Below are 22,238 nucleotides of genomic sequence, written 5' to 3' on the forward strand. Positions count from 1 at the left end.
TTTGAGCTCTTATGTCCATGTCATGTCCCCTATGTCAGCCTCAAAATTAATAGCACATGAACTGCTGGATATGCTCTGGGGTTATTCAAATTACAAATTTCAATTAGTGGGTTGCATGGTGAAGGGTGGTTTGATACCAGAATCTCCACTGGAGCTAACTGTGTGGCATCATTAGCTGAAGTAATATGCAATTTCTGGGACTTTCAGTTTAACGAGGATTACAGTGAGAAATAGGTCAGTAGAGATGTCAAGATGTTTTTTCAGCCCAGATACAGGAGAAATAATCCTGAGTAGTTACAGAACCCCTTTTTCCTCCATATATACATCCTTTTTGTCAAAAGCACCTCTAGGTTATTTTCATTCATGTTAATGGGTGTTGTTATCAAGTCCCCTGGGAACCGGATCTTTCTCTTTGGCTCTTACTTTGTACAAGGCATCTGGCTCACGTGCTTCGCGCTGCCACTTCCCATTTCGTTATCACTCATGGGTTTGTTTTCTCTGCATAACAGCATAGTCACCTTTTACATTGCAAATTCTCCCCGAATTGGGGCTTGAACTTCATGTCTACAAAAGGGCTTATTTTCAAAGTTCAACAACTATGTGGAAGCTGATAGTTAATTTAAATCAATGTCATTCTAGGATACTGCTGACTCTTGTATAGCCTCAAGATGACTGTGCTGCTGGCTCTGATGTCAGTGTCAGTTTCTGGGGGTTTTTTGTGCTTTTGTTTGGTTTCTGGTTTGGGGTTTGTGTGTTTTTTGTTGTTTGTTTGTTTAAAGCAAAAAGTCTTCTGAAATATCTATAAGAAGATATTTTCTGTAGGGTAGATCACATGCCAGCTAAAATGCAGAAGGCCAAGACTTTCCATGTCATTCTTACAGTGGCTTAATGAGGAGGATGGAAAGTCTGTTGCCTGTGATATTTTGATGCAAATGCTTAGTGACCTCTTCTTTCCCATTTGTCTGCTTCTCTTGATTTCTTCCTCACCTGCCTTCAGAAAGCATATTCTTAGCTTCCTTTTGCTGGCTGAACACCCTGCTTTCTGTCACCCAGCAGCGCACCCTGAAGGCACTGATGTTTTCTCTGCTCTCCAGCGCCTGCAGCACCCCTGGGGCTCTGCTTGGCACCTCAGCGTGCAGTGGGGTGACCCTTGGCTGTGGGCTCTGTGGTTTCCTGCATAAAGATAATCAGTCTGCTTGCTTCAAAATGTGCCAATCTTCTTTCAGCTCTCCTGCTGCTGTTTTATTTCTGTTGGTCTCCTTTTAACCTTGGCTTTCTGCCAGTCACTTTTGGTCCTGATGATAGAAGAGCTGCTGTAACCACAGGCTGACTGTGGGGTGGCATCTCTCTCCTCGTGGGACATGAGCCAGCTTCATGCTCTGGAAGCAAGGGAAGGTGTGCTTGGACTCATTCATTATTTTACAGCCACTATTGTTTCTTCATTGATGAAATAATTCTGGTTTTATTTTCTGGTTACCTACTTAGCAATGTCATGGCTAACGCGGATCTTAGTTAAGTACTACTTGTACTGCTGCATAAGTCTGAGTCACTTTACAGACATGCCAATTCCTAGCAAGAGGACATGGTGAACCCTAGTGTCTGGAGTTCTTATAGATGCAGAATCAAGCTACAATGAAGTCAGGAGCATTGAGTCATGTTTGTTACATTCTGCTGGTTTTCTTTGCATTTAATACAGATTGAATGTAATAAGAAAAAATTGAAGAGACTAGTGAAATATCCAGCTGAGCCCTCTAAATGGAGGGATGCTATGTGGCAATGTATAACATTTATGTTCTGAACACCAGTCAGTATTGCACCCAGCCTTGATCTGCATTGCCACCAGACTGTGACACACACGGGTCGGGAGAACCCTTAACACTGATTTGCATAGATGTGAAACAGCCACTGAGTTCTACTGAAAAATAATTCAGGCTTGTCTAATACTAGTCTGTGTTGAATTTATTTTCAGGGAATCATGAGGCATTCGTGTGAAATTATTTATGTCAATGCATGTTAAGTCTCTTAACAAATTAAAATTACATCCTTAGCATTTCTGTTTTCCCTTTTTTTCAGTGTGGAGTATCATTATTATGAAATTTGTGCTCCATACAAATAGGAGGGAGGAGGATTTACTCCAGCAGTTGGGAGAGCGCCTATTAACAGAGACAATAGAAGGTTTTATGTATTACATCTCTATCTTTTAAAGGGACATGGTCAAGCTGTTCACTTGAATCTTCTAAAATGCTGCATGCTCAATGGAGTGCACCAGGTGCCAGCCTGAATGTTTAAGTACTTTAAAATGTACTTATTCTGCTGTGATACATACTTGCTGAGAGGTGGAATGTTGCAAATGGTACGTTCCCATGCCTTTTGCTTTTTGTTTTTCTACCTCCTCCTCCTCTGCAACCGTAACTAGTTCAGCACAAAGAGAAGCAGCAAGGTGATTGTATGTTGAATTTTATTCATGTCATCTTTAAGGCACCCTTGCTGAATGAGCCAAGGGATATTTACATTTGCTGAGGTTTCAGACAGTTGCCATAGATACAGATTTAATCATTGAACAGGTCAAATTTTATTATTCTTGAGAGATAAATGGTAATCCATTTATCCATGAGGTGAAATGCAACATTGATTGACTGCCCTGCAGCTGCATAATTCTTGCTGGAGCTGTACCACCGTCTTTACTGGGTTTTGATTTAGTAGAACAACAATATGTTTGTTTCAAAGCAGCAATGATCTGCAGAAGAAAAGAATAAATATTTCACGAAGTGGAAAGGAGAGCTTTTATTTTCTAATTGCTTGCTAATATAGTCTATTTGGAAATGAAATATTAAAATGTCTGTTTTTTTCCAAGGGAACCATTAACAGTGGAAAAGTGGGTGGTGGCGCTTGGCAAAGAGTGAGAAAAATAGCGTGTTCCTGGGAGAGCTACTTTAAAGCCATTTTCACCTGGTGCCAGGAGGCAACCAGTCATTCCAAGGTGTCACCATGTGCTCAGAGCACGCCGCTTGCAGAGTATTTCTGTAGCTTGTCACAGATAAACCATTGTGTCCTTTCTTGCAAATACTGGGGACTGAAAGGTAAGAACTCAGGTGAGAAGCCCAACACCCTTCACAAGAACCTGCAATCTCCTTCTTCTTCGTCTTGGGACATGGGAAAACATTTCCCCTGTTGATGGCAATAAAATAACAGATTATTTGTGTGCCACGACATGCAGAACAGGAGCAGTGGTGTCTTCCTCTGTGTGAGCAGGTAACCTGAACACGGGGGCACCTCCGTTCTCTTTTCAGCTCTGTCCTTGACTTGCTGTATGACCTTGAGCTGAGTTCTTCACTTCCCAGCTCTGTTCCTCTGGAGCGATAATTTCTATAAAGCACTGTATGTGTCAACTCCGTGCTACTGCTGGGTATGTGAGGGCAGGCAACTAACAGACAGCTGTTGAGAATCCCTTTCATGAATGCAGGTGTAACAGGACTGGGAACAGTGTCTGTTACCAAAGCAACCAAGTGTGTTTCTTTTGAAGACTTGACTTTTATTTTTTTTTAATTTTGTCAAGTGGTAAACGTCTGGACTGAATATGTTGTGTTGCAGGTTGTTGCAGCTACAAGTGGGTTGATTTAGTTAGCTATGGAGAAGTTAAACCCAAAGGATTCAGCTGGTTTTAAGAAACAAGTAGCTGGTGAACAGTTAAAAAAAGTAAATAAGCTTGTTTCATTCTGGGCTGGGCTTTTGAGGTTTGGGTTTTGGGGTTTTTTTAGTGTTTACAGCTTTGTCTTTTGGTTGCAGAGGAATGCACAATGGAACTTGCCTTGGTGTTGAGGCGCTTATGACCTCTGCCCTCTGAATGCGTTTTCTGGTGTCTGAAAAGTTGAGCTTCCCTTATTAATGACTGTTTTACCCACACACCTGCTTGCATGAAACTTGGAGGAGTTTGGTATCTTTGAGACCTTCAGCTCTTTCAGATGTGTCTGAAGCCAAGCTGATGAGAATAAAAAATGACTGGGGGCAAAAGGGACATTCAGTCACAGGATGATCCTGTAATCCTTGCTTCCTTAAGAATCTAGCCTGAGTATTGTGGCTTGCTGAAACATTTTGGCTTGATTTAAGCATTACCAGGCATTCTTATTCATACAGCTCTCAGGCCCCTTCGCTGGACTAGGAATTTGCTAATGAGGTGCCTTGTATCTGGGACTTGGGTTTTTTTTTGCATTTCCATTGAAAATTTGCCTAAACTTAATGATGTTCTAAGCCTCAGCACAAACCAGGTTTTCCAGTCTGGCCTCAGCTTTTCCAAATGACATCTCCAAACAGCTTGTTCTTACAGACCACACTTGGGTCTCTGCGTGTTCGCCATCTCGGACAATGACTACATGTGTCTCAGAGCATTATGAAGCTGCTCTGGGCACGGGGGAGCTGGGAGCTGGTGTCTCTTGTGCTGCTGGGGCTTCAGGCAGCAGCAGCTGCCTCTGAAGGCAAAGGAGCTGGGCTGACCCCACTGCCACAGCAATGGACTCTGAAGCCTCTGTAGTGTCAGAACTGATGCTCACAGCACCTCAAGAGCTTTGCTCCTATTTACAGGCAGCAAGTGGATGCATGCCTAGTGCTCTGGAATTGCACTCCAAAATTTGCTGGCTATTTCCCTTCCATCTATGCAGGTATGTCTGTGTTTAGTGAGAACGCTGCTCCTGCTTCATGTTATGATGGACACAGCCGAGCTCCAGTAGAGTGGTCACTTCTGGGCAGAAATGTCTTTATGGTACACTCTGCTTTAACAAGGGTATAATAATTTGTCACAGAGTTGCAGGTTCTTCTCTGGTGTATCTGGGTTTTGGATGAAGACCCCTGCACGGGCTGCAGGAGTGCATCCCTCCTGCCCCGTAATTGCAGACGCCAGCTCTGCAGCCCTGCTGGTTCAGCTAGAATCTGCTGGGACAGGACAGGATCAATGAGCCTTCTCTCACCCCATGCCTGGCAGTGCCCTGTTTGCATGTTACACTGCATTTGCCAAGTGATCCTCACTCCCATAATGCCTGAAAAGGTTTGCATGAATGAGCTGGAATTTCTCGTGCTATTTTGATATAAACTTTGCTTCAAAGTGTCAGACCCCGCTGATGTGGACATTTGGTCATTCAGATGCACTGTTCAGCTGCTGACATTAGGGGTCTACATGGGTCACCCACAGGGGAAATAAGCTCTTCTCCTTGAGATCTCTGTGCTTAGAGCTGGATGGATCCAGCCCAAAGGTGCTGGAAGATACTTTGCTCCTATTGATTCTTTTTTGCAGAATGACAGGGATCTCCAATAGTCTGGAAAAGGAGATGTTTGCATTCCTGCCAAAGGAAGATGTTTGAGGATTTTGTCTTTGGCTGCTTTTTCTTTGGCTTGTTCTTCAATGAATTCCAACATCTGGACAAGCGTCATTAGCAAAACTTCTCCGTGTGCAGAGACTCTCTCTGTTTTTAAGGAGCTGTACATCTCAGCACAGTTGTTGCAGGAACAGCTGTCCAGGATCACGATGGTTCCAGGGATCACGATGGCTCTTCCATCACTGGAGTGGCAGGAGAGTGACCTGAGCCTGCCCCAGCCAACATTCCATGCTGCACAGGCTGTCCCATCTCGCCTACATGGCAACAAAACGAGCAGAGCTGGGCAGCCCCAAAGCACAGCTGCATGGTCCACAGACCAGCATCTCCATCCAGGGGAAAAAAGCAACTGGGCAGCCCTGTGGTGGGAGTTTGCACCCCTGCGTGGAGGCTGGAGTTCTCCCCAGCATTGAAGGCAACACAGCATTGTGGAGCAGTGGCCCCTTTCTGCTTCTTCTTGAGCTGATGGTGCAGTCTGTGTCCGCAGCTGCCTTGTATCTGAGAGGCTGAGGTTCTGCAGAGGTATAAATCTTTAAGCATCTGCAGTGTGACTCACTCCTTTTCTCAGGCAGCCTTGGTGTTTAACCCAGTAAGAAAGATGGAACCACAAAGGAGGATTTATTGCCCTGTTCCAGCTTAGTGCTCCACTGTAGAAGCCTTCTGGTGTGCATAAGCAGGCAGGTGAAAGGAGTGACCACGAAGAAGACAGCAATAGAAAAGGAGGCCTGGATGGAGGCAGCTGGAGGTCAGCACTGGTAACATGCTGAGCTGGGCTCATCCCCCTCTGCTGTCGTTGTTCTTCTCCTAGAGATGAGAAGAGTGTGGACATGGGCCTCCTTTAAGGTAAGAAGGGGCCATGTGTTGCCATGCATTCAATGAGGAGTTCAGCCTTCTCACCCAGGAGCTGCAGCCATCTGGGGCCCACAGGGTCTGTGCAGATGGAGCTCAGCGTGCCTTGGTTGAGCATTAAGCAGTCCCTTCTCTGATTCTGCAGCCGAAATGGGCTGAGCCTTGGGAAATGTCCAGAACAAGCTGTCCCCAGGGGCTGTGTCTGCCTTTCCCTGCCTGCTGCCCTGCTCCCACTTCTGGAGCTTAACACCATGAGACAGCATCAAAATACTGCAGAGCTCCAGAAATGCAGGAAATCTCTGGAGCTGGCCCTTGCAAAGCAGCCATTTTTTTCAAAACAGCACCTCATCCTCCCCGCCTCCTTTGCCCTCCTTCATGATTGCAGCCCCTCACATTGGTATTGCCAAAGTAAAATTCCCAGTTTTTAGCACCCAGCCAGCTGAGTAAGCAGGAATCCTGATGGAGGCTTGTGCTGGGATTGAAAGAAAAGTCAGGCTGCTTGTACTCAAGGGACAGAAAGAAAGCAGTGCTGGAGGGTATTTGAGGTTCAGAATATTTTACATTAGCTGCACAGTCACATCTGCCTTTTATTTCCCCTATGGTTTGGGAGAAATGCTGCATGTTTGCATTTCCTAACTGACAGCTGAGCCGGGAGATATTTGGAGGCTGGTTGATCCGTCCTTGTGTTTATGTGCCAGTGCCCTGGACTTAGCTCTGCGGGTGCTTCCCTCCCCCCAGGCTCTGCCTGGGCACCCTGAATTGCTCTGTACTGTTGTGCTGAGGTTGCTGGTGGGATGTGCTGCCCCAGCCATGCCCTGAGCCTGATCCCCTGCCTCCAAAAGGTGCCCCTCACTTCCCCCACCCACAGGGCTGCCCTCCCCATGGCTCCATCATCCCACAGTGAACGGCCCCCCAGGGCATCGTCCCTGAGGTTATCTGTGCAGCAGGGTCAAGGGAAGTGGCTGTGCTGCTCCTGGTCTGCAGCACTAGTGGAGAAAGCCTGTGGTTGTCACGCCATGTCCCTGGGGCTCTGGAGCAGATTGCCATGGCATGGTGTGACAAGGCAGGAACAGGAAGGCAGCAGGACAGGGTGCTGTTAGGAGGGACACACCACAGGAAGCTGCCCATGCTCTCCCTATGCCCTGCTGTCCTCATACGTGCCCCTCTAAAGGCCCATGACGGGCAGAACATGGGCATCTTCTAAATAAAAGCCTGAGCTGGTCACACCAGTTCTGCAGGCATCTTTGACTCCTGCATTTACTTGGGAGGTGGGTGCACCCCCACTTCTTTCATTTGCTGTTGTGAAAATCACTTCACCTTCACCTGTGAAGGCAAACATGGACAGATACCTGGGGACTGAATGGTCAGGGGTGTGATGCAAATGAAAGCCTTAGAGTCCATTTTCTGGGCAAACAAGGGTGTGTTCAGCCGTGGGAAACCTTGTTCCCTCAGCCTGCTGGCCATGAGCTCTTCTACAATACAGAGCCACGGTGACAGGCACCTGTGGGTGAGACCCAGACATGCCCCGCTGCCGTTGGTGGGACCAGCCTGGCCTGGCAGCCCCAGCAGCAGAGTTTGGCAGCTGCACCCCAACGCCAAGCTCTTTGCAGGGGACCAGAGGGACTGCTGGGGACCGAACCTGCTGCAGGCCAGACACCGATCTGTGTCCCCAGGATGAACCAGCAGCAAAGAAGACAAAACATCTCATTTCAATCCACATAACTATTTCTTTCTTTTTATTTATTAACTTGTGCCTTACAACAGAAGAGGAAAGAGTGCGAGCAAACGATTTTCTGGTTCCAGGAACTACTCTGGCACTACCATGAGGGCAGTAAGGTCTCGTGGCGATGACCTTGCCCGGGCACTGACACTCAGCACACGCGGAGTCTCCGGCTCTTGCAAAAGCGATCGCTGGCAATTTTAAGGCATTGAAGGAAACCTATGGTTGTAAATCCTATATCAAATTTGGCACATATTGGACAGTTAGAGCGGAGACGAGGATGCTTTGTGGGCTTGTGTTTGGGAGTCCTGCTGCTTCCCAGTGCCGGCTGGAGCACGATGCTAATGTGAACACAGGGTTTTCACGTGATGACTGTGCAGCCAAACAAGGGGCCTACAGACCCTGATGTATTGGAGCTGGAGACACCAGATGAGGAGTTGCACCTCTGATGCACCGGTTCCCTGCCCTGTACCCACTGCTAGCAACCCCCCCATGCCTGGCTGGATTAACGCTGCTGAAAACCAGACAGCTGTCCAGGCAAAAAAGAAAAATTAAAAATGAACATTCCTTATAGTTTAAAAAGCGGCTCATAGACCAGAGATCAGGTGCGGTTACAGTCCAGTAGGGCTATTTCTGTGCTTCTGGGATTAAAAGTGGACAGTTACAACTTGACAAGTGAGGGTTTAGCTATACGTGGATTTGGATAGCAGGTGAAGGTCTTCAGCCTTGAAACTAGTTGTAGTAAACGTGTTGTTTCCCTCGCCCCCCCACTCCCTGGAGAGCCAGCTGAGGAGCGGTCCCATCCAGCTCCCCCTTGTCTGCCATGGAAGGAGAGAGGGAAGGAGGGATGGTGGGTGCCGTGAGTCCACTGTGCCACCACAACCACCACCAACATGCATCTGGCCCGTGCCTCTGCCCCATTTAAAAGGGACCAATGTGCCAAGTTCGGCCTCCTCGTGGCAGGACCCGTGAGGAAGCCAGCCCTAGGTCAGTGTCCCTGGGGGACTACGTGTTTCTAAGGGGGGCTTCCCACAAGCCCAGTGTGGCATTGTGCCCGGAGTGGCAACTTAAAGGCTGAGTGGAGACTGTTCCCCCTCAAATGCAACACAGATGGGGTCTTGATGGTTACATTTTTGCATTTGCAACAATTCCTTCATGCAGGTTTAATCTTCCTTTTTTCTTGGCAGAGGTTATGGTCCCCCCAAACACCTCAGCCCTGCTGGTGGATATTTTAGAGGTCACTTTAATAACCTCTCCTTGCTCCTCCTCCATGAAGGACAGAGTGGAGGAACTAAAGCCCCTTGGCTGGAAGGAGTAAGTGGGGTTGAGTGCTGAAAGGCCGGCACTTCCCATGCTGAAGAGGTTCTCCTCTCCCTCCAGCAGCTTCCTGCAAGCACATCACAAGGGAAGAGGTTAGTCTGGGGACATCTCACATTAAACATCTGCAAAGCTTGAGGGTGTGCTGTGACCTGCGAGTAAGTCTGAGTGCTCCAGACCATCACCCCAGCCTGTGGTGGACACTGGCTCAGGTCACACTGCACCACAAAACTGTCTCAAAATCATATGTTTTAGTCAATCTTTTTTGGAGCACTTGCAATATGGGGTACATGAGACCAGCACTCTCCTTTCCCTCTAGAAATGCCAGGAAAACAAAACTCTGAACCAGAGGCACTCTGCCTTTTGCATCTACTTTGACTTTGCAAGAGAGACAAGTTTCCAATCCCAACTGTCCCCAGGTAAAACCACAGCTTCTGGGATGGCTGAGGGACACAGTTCATGGCTGCTAGACTGAGGCATGCCACGGAGCCATGGCTGCTCCCCAGGCAGGAGCACGGCAGGTCCAGGCAGGTGAGATGAGCAACATGATGGTGTTGCTTCTTGAGTGCATAGGCAGATATTTTCTGGGCCCTTGAAAATATCCCAGCTTGGTGAGGTCAGGGGATTGTGTTTGGGAGGGATTGCGCTGGCCAGGCAGCGCAGGGTCAGAGCAGCCTTACCTGTAGGCAGCTATCTCAATATCAAGGGCCATCTTGACATTAAGCAGGTCTTGGTACTCCCTCAGGTGCCGAGCCATCTCATTTTTGGTGTTTCGCAGGTCATCCTCCAGCTGCCCGATGGTGTCCTGCAAAGGCAAGGGCACTCAGGGGCATATTTTGTAGCAGGGACCTCTCCCCCAGGTTTTCTGCTCTGCCTATCACAGACACACAGAAATTGCAATGGGAACTTGGTCTGCAATGGCACATCCCACCAGCAGCTTGGGACCATGAAATCTCACGCTAACAGGGATGAAGAAACAGGCAGAGCACCAGGCATGACTTGTAAGTGTGGGCGGTGGGGGGAGGATTTATACACTGATGTATTTTTATGGTTTCCCATCTGCAGCAAGGTCTGTGAGATGGGAGGTGGGGGAGAATAGCACACAGTGGTGGAGTCCCCAGTCCTGTGGGTGATGAGGTAGCTGCTACAGAGGGAAGAGCTGGTGGGGACGGATGGGAAGTTTTGGGCTTAAATATCATCAAAGCAGGGGTGGTGGCTTAGTGGCACAAGCAAAAGCATCCAGCACCGCAGCAGCCCGTGACTGGAGAAGGGCTGCAGTCTGCATCTGTGGAGCTCAGGAAGGGTTGGGACACACGTCTGGGTGGTGGAAGGAGAGGTGGTGCTGCCAGGGCAGGAGGGAAGAGCTGGGTCTAAGGGCGAAAATCTGGCACCTTCCCCAGAAAATGCTGCAGAGCCCCAGAGCAGGCAGCTCCGAACGCAGGTATTTGAGTGGGTTACAAAGTCAGGGGCCTGCACTGCAAGAGCCAGGGTGCTCAATGACATCTTTCTAGCATCCTTCCCATCAGCTTTGCCCTGCCATGGCTGCTACGCCCAGTTCTACCAGCAGGGTGGAAGAGTCCAAGGCCAGATCTACTGCTAACAAAGGAGACTAAATTTTTTTCTATTTTTTTCTTGTCAGAAAAGAACCAGCCTGGTTTTCTCACACATGCATCCAGGTATCTAAACAGCAGCCTGAAAGCAGTGAAATCTGCTTCTATGGGGATCTTCGCAATCAGATGGTTTCCTGCTGTCGGCCACCCCACTGTGCCAGTGGAGGAGTGTGATTTGGAGCAGGAATGAGTAAGCAATTTGTGTTTAAGTGACGGTGCAGCCCTGCCTGCAAAGCCCTGCAATGGCCAGTGTCTGCTCTCCCACACCCCCTCCCACAGCTGGGCCTTTGCAGTTTCATTTCTTCTGCTCCAGCAAAGGAGCTTTGTCCTGCCACGTTGTCCCTGTCATCTCCCTGTCCTCATCCTGGCCCTGTCATCATCCCCATCTCGTCCCTGTCCTTATTCTCAGCCTGGCCCCCCCTTTGTGTCCTGCATAACCTTTCTTGTGCAGAGACAGCCATGAGACATGGAGCCACACAAGGAGCAGGGAGCTGCTCTGAGCCTGATACAGCAAACCCAGTTTGAGTAGAGACCCTCAGAGAAGCAGAGCCACCTCATCCTGGATGCAGCATGTAGCACCTCACAGTCAAGTTAGCTGGACACAGTTCGCCTTGTGGGACATTTATGGGCCACCCTTGGGGCTCTGCTTTGACCTGTGCTGCCCCGGCCATCTCCTGCAGCAAGAGAGCTGCACGGAGCTGTGCCTCTGAGGTGGGACTGGGCAATGGGAAAGGGTTCAAGGAAACCATTGGGGCATCAGCTGAAAAGCCCCAGGACGTGCATAGATGCCACTGCAGTACAGATTAAAATCTCTGCTCTGATGCAGCCAGACTGCTGCTGCACCAAGCCGTGACAGGAGGCAGGGACTCAGGGTGACCCTGCTCCAGGACGGCTCCACTCTTGCTGTTCTGACCCTCTGTGCCTTCAGCTCCCCTCCCCGCCTGCAGTCCTCATGAACAAAATGCTCTTTAAAAACAGGTTATCCTTGTCACCGCGTCTCTGCCTCTCGTCCATACCCCATCTCTGCCAGGTGGTTGAAGAAAGCCCCTTCTCCACACCATTGCAAACCTGCCTCCTAGCAGAAAACTCTCACATATTGGTTCATATTTGACTGGATAGCCTACAAATGTAAAGACATGCCCCTGCTTTAGCAGTCTATAGGAACATTTTAGAAGCTTGAACAATAGTAATCTGTGATCTGTGATTCTGTGAATATTCTTTATCAAGACAGACTTCCATCCTTTTCCACTGATTGCAGCCAGGGAAATTATTTAGCTGCTACACAAGCATATTGCTCAAAAAACTCCTAAGTATTACCACACTTAAAGCAGATCCTGAGGGGCATATAGGAAAATGTTGCTACGCTGCCCCTAAAGCAATTTCAATTATGGTGCTGTTTAATCCAGTTGCATTGGCGTTTTTTTGCTGATTGACAGGTTGCTCCTAGAATCCCTCTTTTCACGTGGCATCGAGACTATTTAAGAAGATTACCATGTGTAATCCTTTCACTCACTACAGGAAATGCCACATATTGCCTATTTCCACAATATTTGTTGAAGAAGACCTCAACTATTCAGGAAGATTGCAAGCAGCTTGGAACTACAGTCACAAATTCTAGAAAGCCTGACAAAATTTGGCCTTGAAAATGAGAAGGTATTACTTGGATGTAAAATAACAACGTCCTCCAGATATGGTATAAGGTGGTTGTTTCAGTATTTAGAAAGAAATGGCTTGATTTAGAAACCACAGATCATTTAATAGCCATGTAATGGAACAATCTCAGGATTTATTTTATTATAAATCATGAACATTGGCTGTAGCAAGAAAATGTGGTAAAACTGCAGTAAGGGAATAAGAGATACGGAGTGCTCATTGTCTGCCCCTCATGAGTCTTTCCACAGCCATAAGAGATGCTGGGATCTGGCTGCAAATTTAGCCTTAATGTTTGCAGAGCTCCAATTTCTGCAAGGCAGGTGCCAAGAGCCAGGCCACAGGGCGAGGGGCCAAGCCTGGGCAGGCAGCTTCGAGGAATTACCCACAATGACAAGGAATGTGTGGGCAATTTTGGAGCTGATCCTAAAGGGACAGAGCAGGGATGGGGTGATGCCTCAAACAGAGCTGCCATGTGCAGGGATGTCCCCTGCAGGAAGGGGGTGTTTGAGGCAGTGTCCCGGCCCTCCCTGATCCCCCTGAAACCTGTTTTCTGGGGTTCTGCCTATAGACAAAGGGTGAAGGCAGCAGACAATGCCCTGGTGAGGCAGGATCTGTTGTGCAGGGCAGAGAGGACCTTTGCCGGGGGGGAGGAAGGCTGCAGGGGTGGCCGACGCTGCACAGTGCTGTGGGGGCACTGCATAAGGCAAGAGGGAGTTGGTGCTGTGTAGTGCTGCTGGAGGGGCGGTGGTGGTGCATGCACTGCAGCACAACACGGGATAGCGGGGGTGCTGGGTGCTGCACCGTGTGGGGGGGCACCGCATTGGGCCGAGGTGCCCAGCGCTGCACAGAACTGCGGGAGGGGCTGCTGCAGAGGGTGGAGCTGCGCTGCAGCATTTTGCACGCAGTGGAGGTGCTCAGCGCTGCACAGGACCAGGGGAGGGGGAGTGCCGGTGCTGCATGGAGGGGAGACGCTCAACGCTGTGCAGCGCCGGGGGCGATTGCGTGGGATGAAGATGCTCGGTGCTACACAGTGGCTGGGATAGGGGTGGCGAGCGCTGGGGCAGGTTGCACGGGAGGAGGATGTTCAGTGCCGTACAGTACCGGGGCGGCGCTGCACGGTACCGAGGACCCTGCGCGGTGAAGGGATGGTGACGGTGCCCGGCGCCTCCCGGCTCACCTGCAGGCCGGCGGCCTCGGCGTTGTGCCGCTCCTCCAGCTCCTGCAGCTGCCTCTCCAGGGACTGGTGGGCGCCGCGCAGGCTCTCCATCTCCGCCAGCCGAGCCTGCAGCTGGCGGCGGCACTCGCCGGCCTCCCGCCGGCTGGCTCGCACGGCCTCCTGGCTGCGGGCCGCCCGCTCGTGGAGGCGGGCGCAGCGGGCGCGGTACCAGTCCTCGGCCGCCTGCAGGTTGCGGGCCGCCAGCGCCTCGTACTGTGCGCGCAGCTCCCGCAGCGCTGCCGCCAGGTCGGGCCGCCCGGGTGGTGCCGGGGGCGCGGCGGCGCGGAGCACGGCGCCCAGCTGGGCCAGCTGCTCGGCGTGGGCGCTGCGCAGCGCCGCCAGCTCCTCCCGCAGCGCCACCGCCCGCCGCTCCAGGTCGGCGCGGTCGCGGGCGGCACCCTCGGCCGCCTGCTGCCGGGAGCGCAGCGTCTGCTCCGCCTCGGCTCGGCCCCGCGCCTCCTCCTCGCAGCGCGCCCGCAGCCGCTGCGTCTCCTCGGCCAGGCGCGCCCGCTCCAGCGCCGCCTGCGCCCGCTCCCCGTGCGCTTCCTCCAGGCGGGCGCGCAGGGCGCGCAGCTCCCCGCCCAGCAGCTGGCCCAGCCGGCGCGGCTCGGCCGACCGCTGCCGCAGCTCCGCCAGCTCCGCCGCCAGCGCCCGGTTCCGCTCCTCCAGCGCCCGCACCCGCTCGATGTAGCCGGCGAAACGCTCGTTGAGGCCCTGCAGCTGCTCCTTCTCGCTGGCCCGCGCCCGCCGCGGCTCGGCGCTGAGCTCCCGCCCCAGCCCCGGCTCCGCGCCCTGGCGCGCCCGCCGGCCCGCCGACCCCTCCGGGCGCCGCGGGACCTCCGCGAAGAGGTGGCGGTAGGAGGCGGCCAGCGCCGCCGGCTCCGCGCTGTAGCTCATGGCTGCGGGGTCCGAGTGGCGGCGGCGGTGGCGCTTATGTACGGAAGGGCGGGGCGCAGCGCGGAGCGGGGCGCCGGGCGGGGCGCTCCGGCGGGGAGGGGGAGCGGTGCGGTGCGCGGTGCGGTGCGCGATGTTGGGCGCGGCGCGGTGCGCGTCCCCGAGGCCGCCGCGGTAGAAGTCGGCGGGAGCTGTCCGTGCTCTGCGGTGCTGAAGGGCTGTGGCGGCGGGCGGGGCACGGGATGGGACAGATGGACGAACACACAAAGAGCACACAAACATACACGGCCAGATGGACAAGGTCACACACACACAAAAAGGCAGACGGACCTACAGGCACGCAAAAGGGGACAGGCACATTCACAGTAAGACGCACACTTACACACACTCAGAGCCAGACAGACAAAGGGACAAGCAGACATGCAGAGAAACACACAGATGCACACACAGATGCACAGGCAAGGGGAGGCAGAAACACAGAAGGAAGCAAGCAGAAACGGGCAGGTGGAGGGACAGAGGCAGGCAAACGCATGGAGAGACAAAGAGTCAGATGGACAGACAGGCACACACATGCACAGACAGGCACACACATGCACACACACACATGCACACCCAATGCCCTGAATCACTCTTGCTGGGGTCTTCCCAGCCACCCCTTGTCCATGCAAGCACTGGAACAGGCTTCCCAGAGAGGTTGTGGGGTCTCCTTCTCTGGAAATACTAAAAAACTGTCTGGACACATTCCTGTGCAACCTGCTCTAGGTGTACCTGTTTTAACAGGGGGGTTACGTTAGATGACCTCCAGAGGTCCCTTCCAACCCCAACCATTCTGTGTGGTTCTGTGATTCCAGTGGGCTGGGCCTTCCTATTGGCAGGGGTTTGGTGGGAGTACCCAGAGATGCAGAGGTGATGGGAAGCAGGACACACACACCACACCTCCAGATCAAGCGCTGTTGCCCAGGAACACGGCACCCCAGAGAAAGACCTGCCAAGACATCAGTGGGGAGTGACAGGTCTCTGGGAACAGCAACACAAAATGTGGCTGTGAGCTGGAAAAACAGTTTAAAATAACTGTGATCCAGGTATGAGGAATGTGGTGAAATGTGCAACCAGGTTCTGCCTCCTGCTGTACATCACTGTGCCATGGGCTCTGCACTGATGTTCATCTACTCCTCTTGTGCCTGTTTCTCCTCACAGGTGACCAGGGGACAGGACAAGTGAGGTCCAACAGATGAATGAGGAGGACAAGCAAGCCAGGTCCAGCACTGGAGAGATCCATGACTTCCAGAAGATACGTCACTGTTTCAAATGTATCAGTCAAATGGGAAGAGATGGTGCTGGGACTGACCTCTCCTTGGGCTCAGGAGTTAATCATAATTGTGGCTCCAGAGGAAGCCCTGCAAGCATGGCAGCAACTCTGGCTGGAGTGCGCAGGAGCGCTGACTGCAACCATGCTTTAGAAAGGCATTGCCTGGGGCAGAAACCCCATGGAGAAAAACTTCTCTTTCACTTGGGAGTGAGATGAACCCAGCCCAAGGCAGAGCACTGCCCCTCTGCAGTAGCAGGCTGGTCCTAGGCGTGCAATTGGGGATTGTCGGTAGGCTGAACTAACACACATATAAACCCTACCTTAGTCCTTTCCCTCTGTACCATAGGACACAGAAGAAATTAAAAGTGTTGGTCAGTGGAGATAAATGAAGGAGAGAGGAGCTATGCACACACTTGGGTGAAAGACCTGGTTTCTGTCTGTTTTTATCCAGGATTCAAATATGCTCTCAGGTAGTTTTCCTGGAAGGACTTAGTTTTCCTGAAGCCCATTTTAGGTCAGCGTCTGTGAGGCTTACAACACTTGCATCATCTGAGTAGCTTATGTTCCGGTGGCAGGCTGGGATGTGCCACCCTGGCCCCAGAGCATGATGTCTAGCCCAGGCTGCCTGACTCACACTGCTAATGCAGGAATCTTCTCCTTGGTCTGTTTTTGTTTGTTGTTGTTTGTTTGGGGTTTTTTTTCAGGTTTTCACATACTCTTCACACACAAGTACATTTTACCACTTCCTCGACATCCATTGTATTGCATTACAATATCATAAGTTAGGTTTCTGCTACTTGCAACAGCTGATCAAATAACTTAGAAGTTTCTAGCTGTGATTAGTTATGTGTATGGCATCATTTTGATGACTTTGCTCTGGTTATTGCTCGTGGCGAAGGCTGTTGTGGTTCTCTTCTGTCTTGGAAAAGTGGAGCGCAGCCTATCCTGGCCTCCATACTTGTGCTGTTTTAGCACTGCTGTACACACGTAGTCTAACAGCAGAGTTAGGAGTGTCACAATCTCCACCAGCAGAAGAAATGCAAGGATGTCTGTTGACATCCATGGGTAAAGACCCTAGGATCAAATCCCTTTGACTCCCAAAGGGATGAGGTGTTCTTGTGTCTGTCTACACAGAGGGAAGGAGACTGCATTGAAACAGGTGGGACCTGAGCCAGTTGCCACTGTGACTGCTGGAACCTTGTGGCTGAATGAGCACAAGGAGTTGGAGTCAATAAGTGACAGTACTCACATACATTCCACCGAACAAGGATGTGGCTCCAGCTTGCTGGACAGCTGCTTCTTTAAGAAGAGCAAAGTGTGGCTGAGATGTTGGGATCCACCTCTGCATGAGCTGCCGTGTTCCACACAGCTGCAGTAGGACCCTCATCCCCAGTGGGTGGTACCCAAATGCAATTCCCTTGCAAGCCCCTTGAGCCTGTGACCCAGCCCACAGGGGTGACTTGGCCATCAAACCTGGGAGCTATACAGCCCTCCCAGTGACAGGGAGAGCTGCAGTGTGGCCATGTTGAGGACCCATGTCCTGGCACACTGGAAGGAACTCCTTAAAAGACACAGACTCAAATGCCACAAATCCCCCAGTTCTATTATTCTGTTATTTCTATCCTATTCTACTCTACTCTGAGGCCAGAGGCTGGAGACAAGCTGAACACCAGTGTGTCAGACCTGAAATGAGATGGCAAGCTGGATGTGGGCACAAACTGAAATCAGGGCAGTTCCTGGGCTCCGTTCAGGCTCAGGAAACCTTGATGCCTGAGCAACACATGGGTCTCTGTTGGGACACACACACATATCCCATCAGGAGGACCTTCATAAGGCTAGAAAAGAGAAAAAAAAAAATAAAGAGAAACAGTTCCATAGCTAAGAATTGTACACTACTGAAACCTGGTGTGTTCTATCAGGGATTAAATTGCCCAGGACCATTCCATACCTCCCACTTGCTTCAAAAATCAAGTCTTGCATGTGAGAGCAGGAGGACAACTTAAAACTCCATGATCTTAGCACAGCAGCTGCCTTGGTTATGTGTCTTGTTAAACAATTTATCTCCTGAGCTGCATTCTGCCTGGGCTTGTGATGCAGAGGAAAAAGCTGCCCTCTGGGCTGCGCACACACAGCAATGGGATACGCACCTTTCAGCTGGGTTCCAGTACAGCCCATTAAACTAATGTTCTGGGTAAGTGTTCCACTGCAGCAACCACATGAGAGGGAAATGCTTCCTGGTGGTGGGAAAAAGGCAGATCTGAGTGTCTACTGGGAGGCTGCTGCCAGATCTCCCGCGGCACAGGTGGGTTTGACCCACTTCAGGAGGCAGAGCTCTTCAGATAGGGGCAGCAAAATCAGGGAACAAACATATATGTCACAAACACATATATAAGAAAGAAGGATGTATTCACTGAGTTGCACGCATGCAAAAACACTAATAAAGTGGCTGTACTGGGTCCCTCTAACTCAGGAGTTTGTCTCTGACTGGCAGAATTACGCTTCCCTGGTAAAGCTGCTCTGGTTCTGTCTGTCTGCAGCTCTGGGGCTCCCCAGGCAGCAGTCACATCCCTGTGTTTCCTGGCCTTTGTCTAATCAGCGCAAGTTCATGTCTTGGATGCCACTGTGCTCTGTAATCCACAGTTTGATACTGCACCGTGTGAAAACCCATCATCTTTCTTTGTGCTTTGGAGTTGCTGCCAGCTAATTTCATTCCATGCCCCTGGCCTGTGGGACACAGTAGAAGAGCTGGGACACAGTTCCTTCTCACCCACCTCCCTGTGCAGGATTTTGCAGACCTCTGCCTTATCCCGCTCAGTCTCTTTCTGAAGGATTTTTGCCTATTTAATTTTCCACACAGAAAAGCCATTTTGCACTTTTAGTCATTCTTGTTGGCTCCAGTGCATCTTCTGGGGTTATGTGTTGGGCAGATGCACAGACACACAGGAAGATAGACAGACACACATTCCACTAAGGGCCCCACCACAAGGATGCGTGGAAATGAGCTCCCAAATACAGGTGGATGCATCTTTAAGTGAAACCCCTCATTGGGTGCCCAGTGCAGGTGCTGTGAGACGCTCCAGTGCATTGGGAGGTGCAGGCTGAGCTTCCCAGGTGGGCAATCCCACCCCACCATGGGTTCTGTGTTGAAAATGGGCTTTGCTTTAGCCAGAATCAAGGGAATGTGTTAAAAGCTGGTGCTGTTGGGTGCTTCCCCTTGGTGAGGGGGTGGAGCAAGGCTTGCAGAGCCTGGAAAGCCACGACGGGCCAAGTGTGCCCAAGCTAGCAAAGCCCTGCCCAGTGGCATGTCCCCATGCTGTGGGGGGCGGCTGCAGAGCCTTCATCACCTGGAGCAGGGCAGAGAGTGACAGGGAAAGCCGAGGGAAGTGTCCTTGGGGAGATGAAGGAAGCACTGTGGTGGCAGGGCTGGAAAAGCTGCTGCCAGAGGAGGGGTGCCAGTGGTTTGGCAGAGCTGCGTGTGCCTGGATGAGCTGGGGCAGGCGGATGTCTGCTGGCACCCTTGTCGCTGGTGGGGACCACCCCGAGGTGACCAGGACTGTGGCCTTTTCCCAGCCTCCAGGGGCAGGAAAAACAGCCAGAACAGGGGAGGCTCGTTTTGCCAGGGAGGGATTTTTTTGCTTGGCACCTTTTGGGCCAGCACTGGCCAAGCATGGCACAACTGGGAATGGCCTAATGGATATTTTCTGCTCTGCACAACCATTCCCTGAGCCCTTCCAGCCTGGACCGGCATACCTGCAGGGGTGACAGACACAGGCCCGCGCTTGCTGGTGGGACCGGCAGGCAGGACCCCCCTCCTGCCAGTGTCCCCCAGCCCCGGCCACCGTTCTCCACCCCACTCAGAGCTGCTCCTGGAACCTCCTTGCCACCCTTCTCGCAGCAGATGTGGCACATCCCGCCCCCCTTGCTGCAGATTCACTCCCCAATAAATCAATAATTGTGTTAACCAAAGCTCTAGCTCCTTCAGCCTGCATGGCACGCAGCAACACTGAGGCCGGCTGACAGAACTGTGGGGGCTCAAGCAGGCCGGGAGTGCAGAGCCGGGGGGTGCAGGGCTGGAGCGCAGCCCCAGAGATTTTGGCTGGAGCGATGCCGGGCCCCGAGGGGGCTGCTGGGGGGGTGTCTGTGCGGCTCTTCCGAGGGGTGGCACATTGCCGCCGCTCCCTGCCGCCGCTGCTCTGCGGCTGAGCGCCGGCCTCGCACACTCTCCCCGGTCCCTGCCGCCGGGCGGGGCGGGGCGCGGGCCGCGCCTGCGCAATGCAGCCGGCTGTGCGCTGCGGCAGTTGTGCGGGGCAGTTCTTCCGAGCGCGCCAGGAGGTGAGAGCGGCCCGGGCGCGCGGGGGCAGTGCGCGCGTGTGGGTGCGTGCGCCGGGCGCGTGGCGGGGGCCGTTGGCGGGGACCGTTGGGGTGGGGTGGGGTGGGGTGGGGTGGGGTGAGGTGAGGTGAGGTGAGGTGAGCGCCCCCGCCCCTCAGGCGCGCACCCCGGGGAGCGGGGGGTCTGTCCGCCGCCGCGGCCGGGGCTGAGGAGGGGAGGGGCAGTGAGTGCAGCCCGGGTGCTGGCCGGCGGCACTTCCCCTTCTGCCGGAGAGGGGATCCTCTCGGAGGCAGCGCCCGCCGGCTCCGCCGCTTCCCCGGAACGCGTCCGGTCCCCTCCCCTGTCCCTGTCCGGCCGCTGTGCCCCGGGAGCCCCCGTCATCTCCCCATCCCGTCCCAGGCAGGGCGACCCCTGGGTTCCCGCAGCCCATCCCTTACGGGCCCCCTCTCCCGTCCCCGGCGGGGTGAACCCCCGACCCCTTCCCTTCCCCACCGCACCCCCGGGCGGGATCCCGAGCTGCCCCCTCCCCGCCGCAGGCTGTGCCCGCCCTGTGGCCGGTGGGCTGCGTCCCGGGGCCGTGCCCCCCTCTGCTGTCCGAGCTGCAGCGTGAGAAGGAGCCCTCGGGAAGGTGTTTGTGAGGTTTGGGGCCGGCACCCGTTGAGTTCGTTTCCGTCTTCCGCCCCACGTGGACCGGAGGGTCCCGGCGGCACCTTCCAGCTTCCCCCTGGGGAAAGCGCCGGCCCGTCGGGGGAGGTGGGTACAGACCATCCGCCTCTCTGAGGAAAGCGAGTCTGATCCCAGCTCTGGGCAGAACACGGCTCGTTGTCACTGCTCTGTTCGTTCGAGTTGATCTTGGCACTCCAGCTATATTAGGCTTGAGCTGATAACCTAAAGCCAGGAGTGCAGCACCAAATAAATAAATTCAAAAATAAAATAAGACCCCAACAAAAACAAAATCACAAAACTGCTTTGCTCACTTGCTCACATTTTGATTATGTGTTTTTTTTTAGTTGTGGTTTTTTTTTTTTTTAATCCCTCTTTTTGTGCCAAAAATAATATTGCAAAATGTGTGACAAAGACAAACCTACACTGTTTTCTGGCAGACTGGATGACAGAATAGGGCAGTACTGTTTCGTGTAGCACAGGCAGTTTTACAAATTCCTGGAACCACTGAGATTATGAAACTGTCAAGTTTATTCCCTTGCTAGCGCTTCTAAAGGCTGCCAAACTGGATACTAAGGATTCTCTCTGACGTGGTCTTGAGAACATTCCTTCCCAAGCCATAATCACTTATGTTTTAAGAGATACTTTCTTCTTTTTTTTTCTTTTTTTTTTAAACTCTGGAAGATTTACCATTTGAACCTCAGAAGACTGCAGAATGCTTTCTAAGTAGTCACTTAGAAACATCGCCCTCTTACCTACCCAAATTATCCTCTGTGCCAGTTTAGAAAAACATCTTGTCACTTTGTCACTGGCTGAAATGTATTGATCCACATACCTGTTTGTCACTACTGAATAAATTCAAAAAGATGAAGATTTTCAGGTCCTTTCAGGTGCTCTGTGGTTTGATTGAAAATGGCAAACAAAACTATATTTCGATCTTTGGTTTATGTGCTGAATTTGTAGCTCTAGCAGTGAGGAAAAACCACGGTGTTTTACTTGCAAACTGATCAGCTTAGCTCTGGAAGTCTGTCAGTCCTTGTCAGCCCGTGTCAACCTAAACATATTTTAGAGTAGAACTGCTTTTTAAAATAATCTATTGCTGTTAGTCTGGAGTTCAAAAGATCATTCAGGAACTTGCTGGTTTGATTAACAGCAGTTGGAGTTTGTTCAAGCATACACGTAGTTTCATTATATAGTACAATACAACCTTTACTCTGTATAGCGTCATTCAAACAAATTGTATGGCAAAATGCACCACCGAATTACATTTAAAATGCTCCATTGAATTAAGTACAATTGCAGAGATAAATGGGG

The 22,238-nt window shown here is 52.0% G+C and overlaps 2 protein-coding genes across 3 annotated transcripts in view; one reads left to right on the forward strand and one right to left on the reverse strand.

The window, feature by feature from the left end:
- Positions 1-7,919: 7,919 nt before the first annotated feature.
- On the reverse strand, positions 7,920-15,022 carry INA (internexin neuronal intermediate filament protein alpha). The gene is made up of 3 exons (XM_065067139.1): positions 13,690-15,022; positions 9,930-10,054; positions 7,920-9,319 (listed from the first exon to the last, which is right to left on the reverse strand). Exons 1-3 carry the CDS (start codon positions 14,902-14,904, stop codon positions 9,058-9,060), a joined length of 1,602 nt encoding a protein of 533 aa, XP_064923211.1. The 5' UTR covers positions 14,905-15,022; the 3' UTR covers positions 7,920-9,057.
- Positions 15,023-20,115: 5,093 nt separating this feature from the next.
- The window catches only part of NT5C2 (5'-nucleotidase, cytosolic II), a 62,384-nt gene continuing 60,261 nt past the window's right edge, over positions 20,116-22,238 (forward strand). Inside the window, exon 1 of one of the 2 annotated variants that reach the window (XM_065067134.1) lies at positions 20,116-20,263. The gene's annotated coding sequence lies outside the window, so the exon portion shown is untranslated. Of the gene's footprint in view, positions 20,306-22,238 lie in introns of both variants that reach the window. The other variant, XM_065067130.1, reaches the window with a different exon arrangement.

Source organism: Columba livia, chromosome 6 (genome assembly GCF_036013475.1).
Source record: "Columba livia isolate bColLiv1 breed racing homer chromosome 6, bColLiv1.pat.W.v2, whole genome shotgun sequence".
Classification (NCBI taxonomy): domain Eukaryota; kingdom Metazoa; phylum Chordata; class Aves; order Columbiformes; family Columbidae; genus Columba; species Columba livia.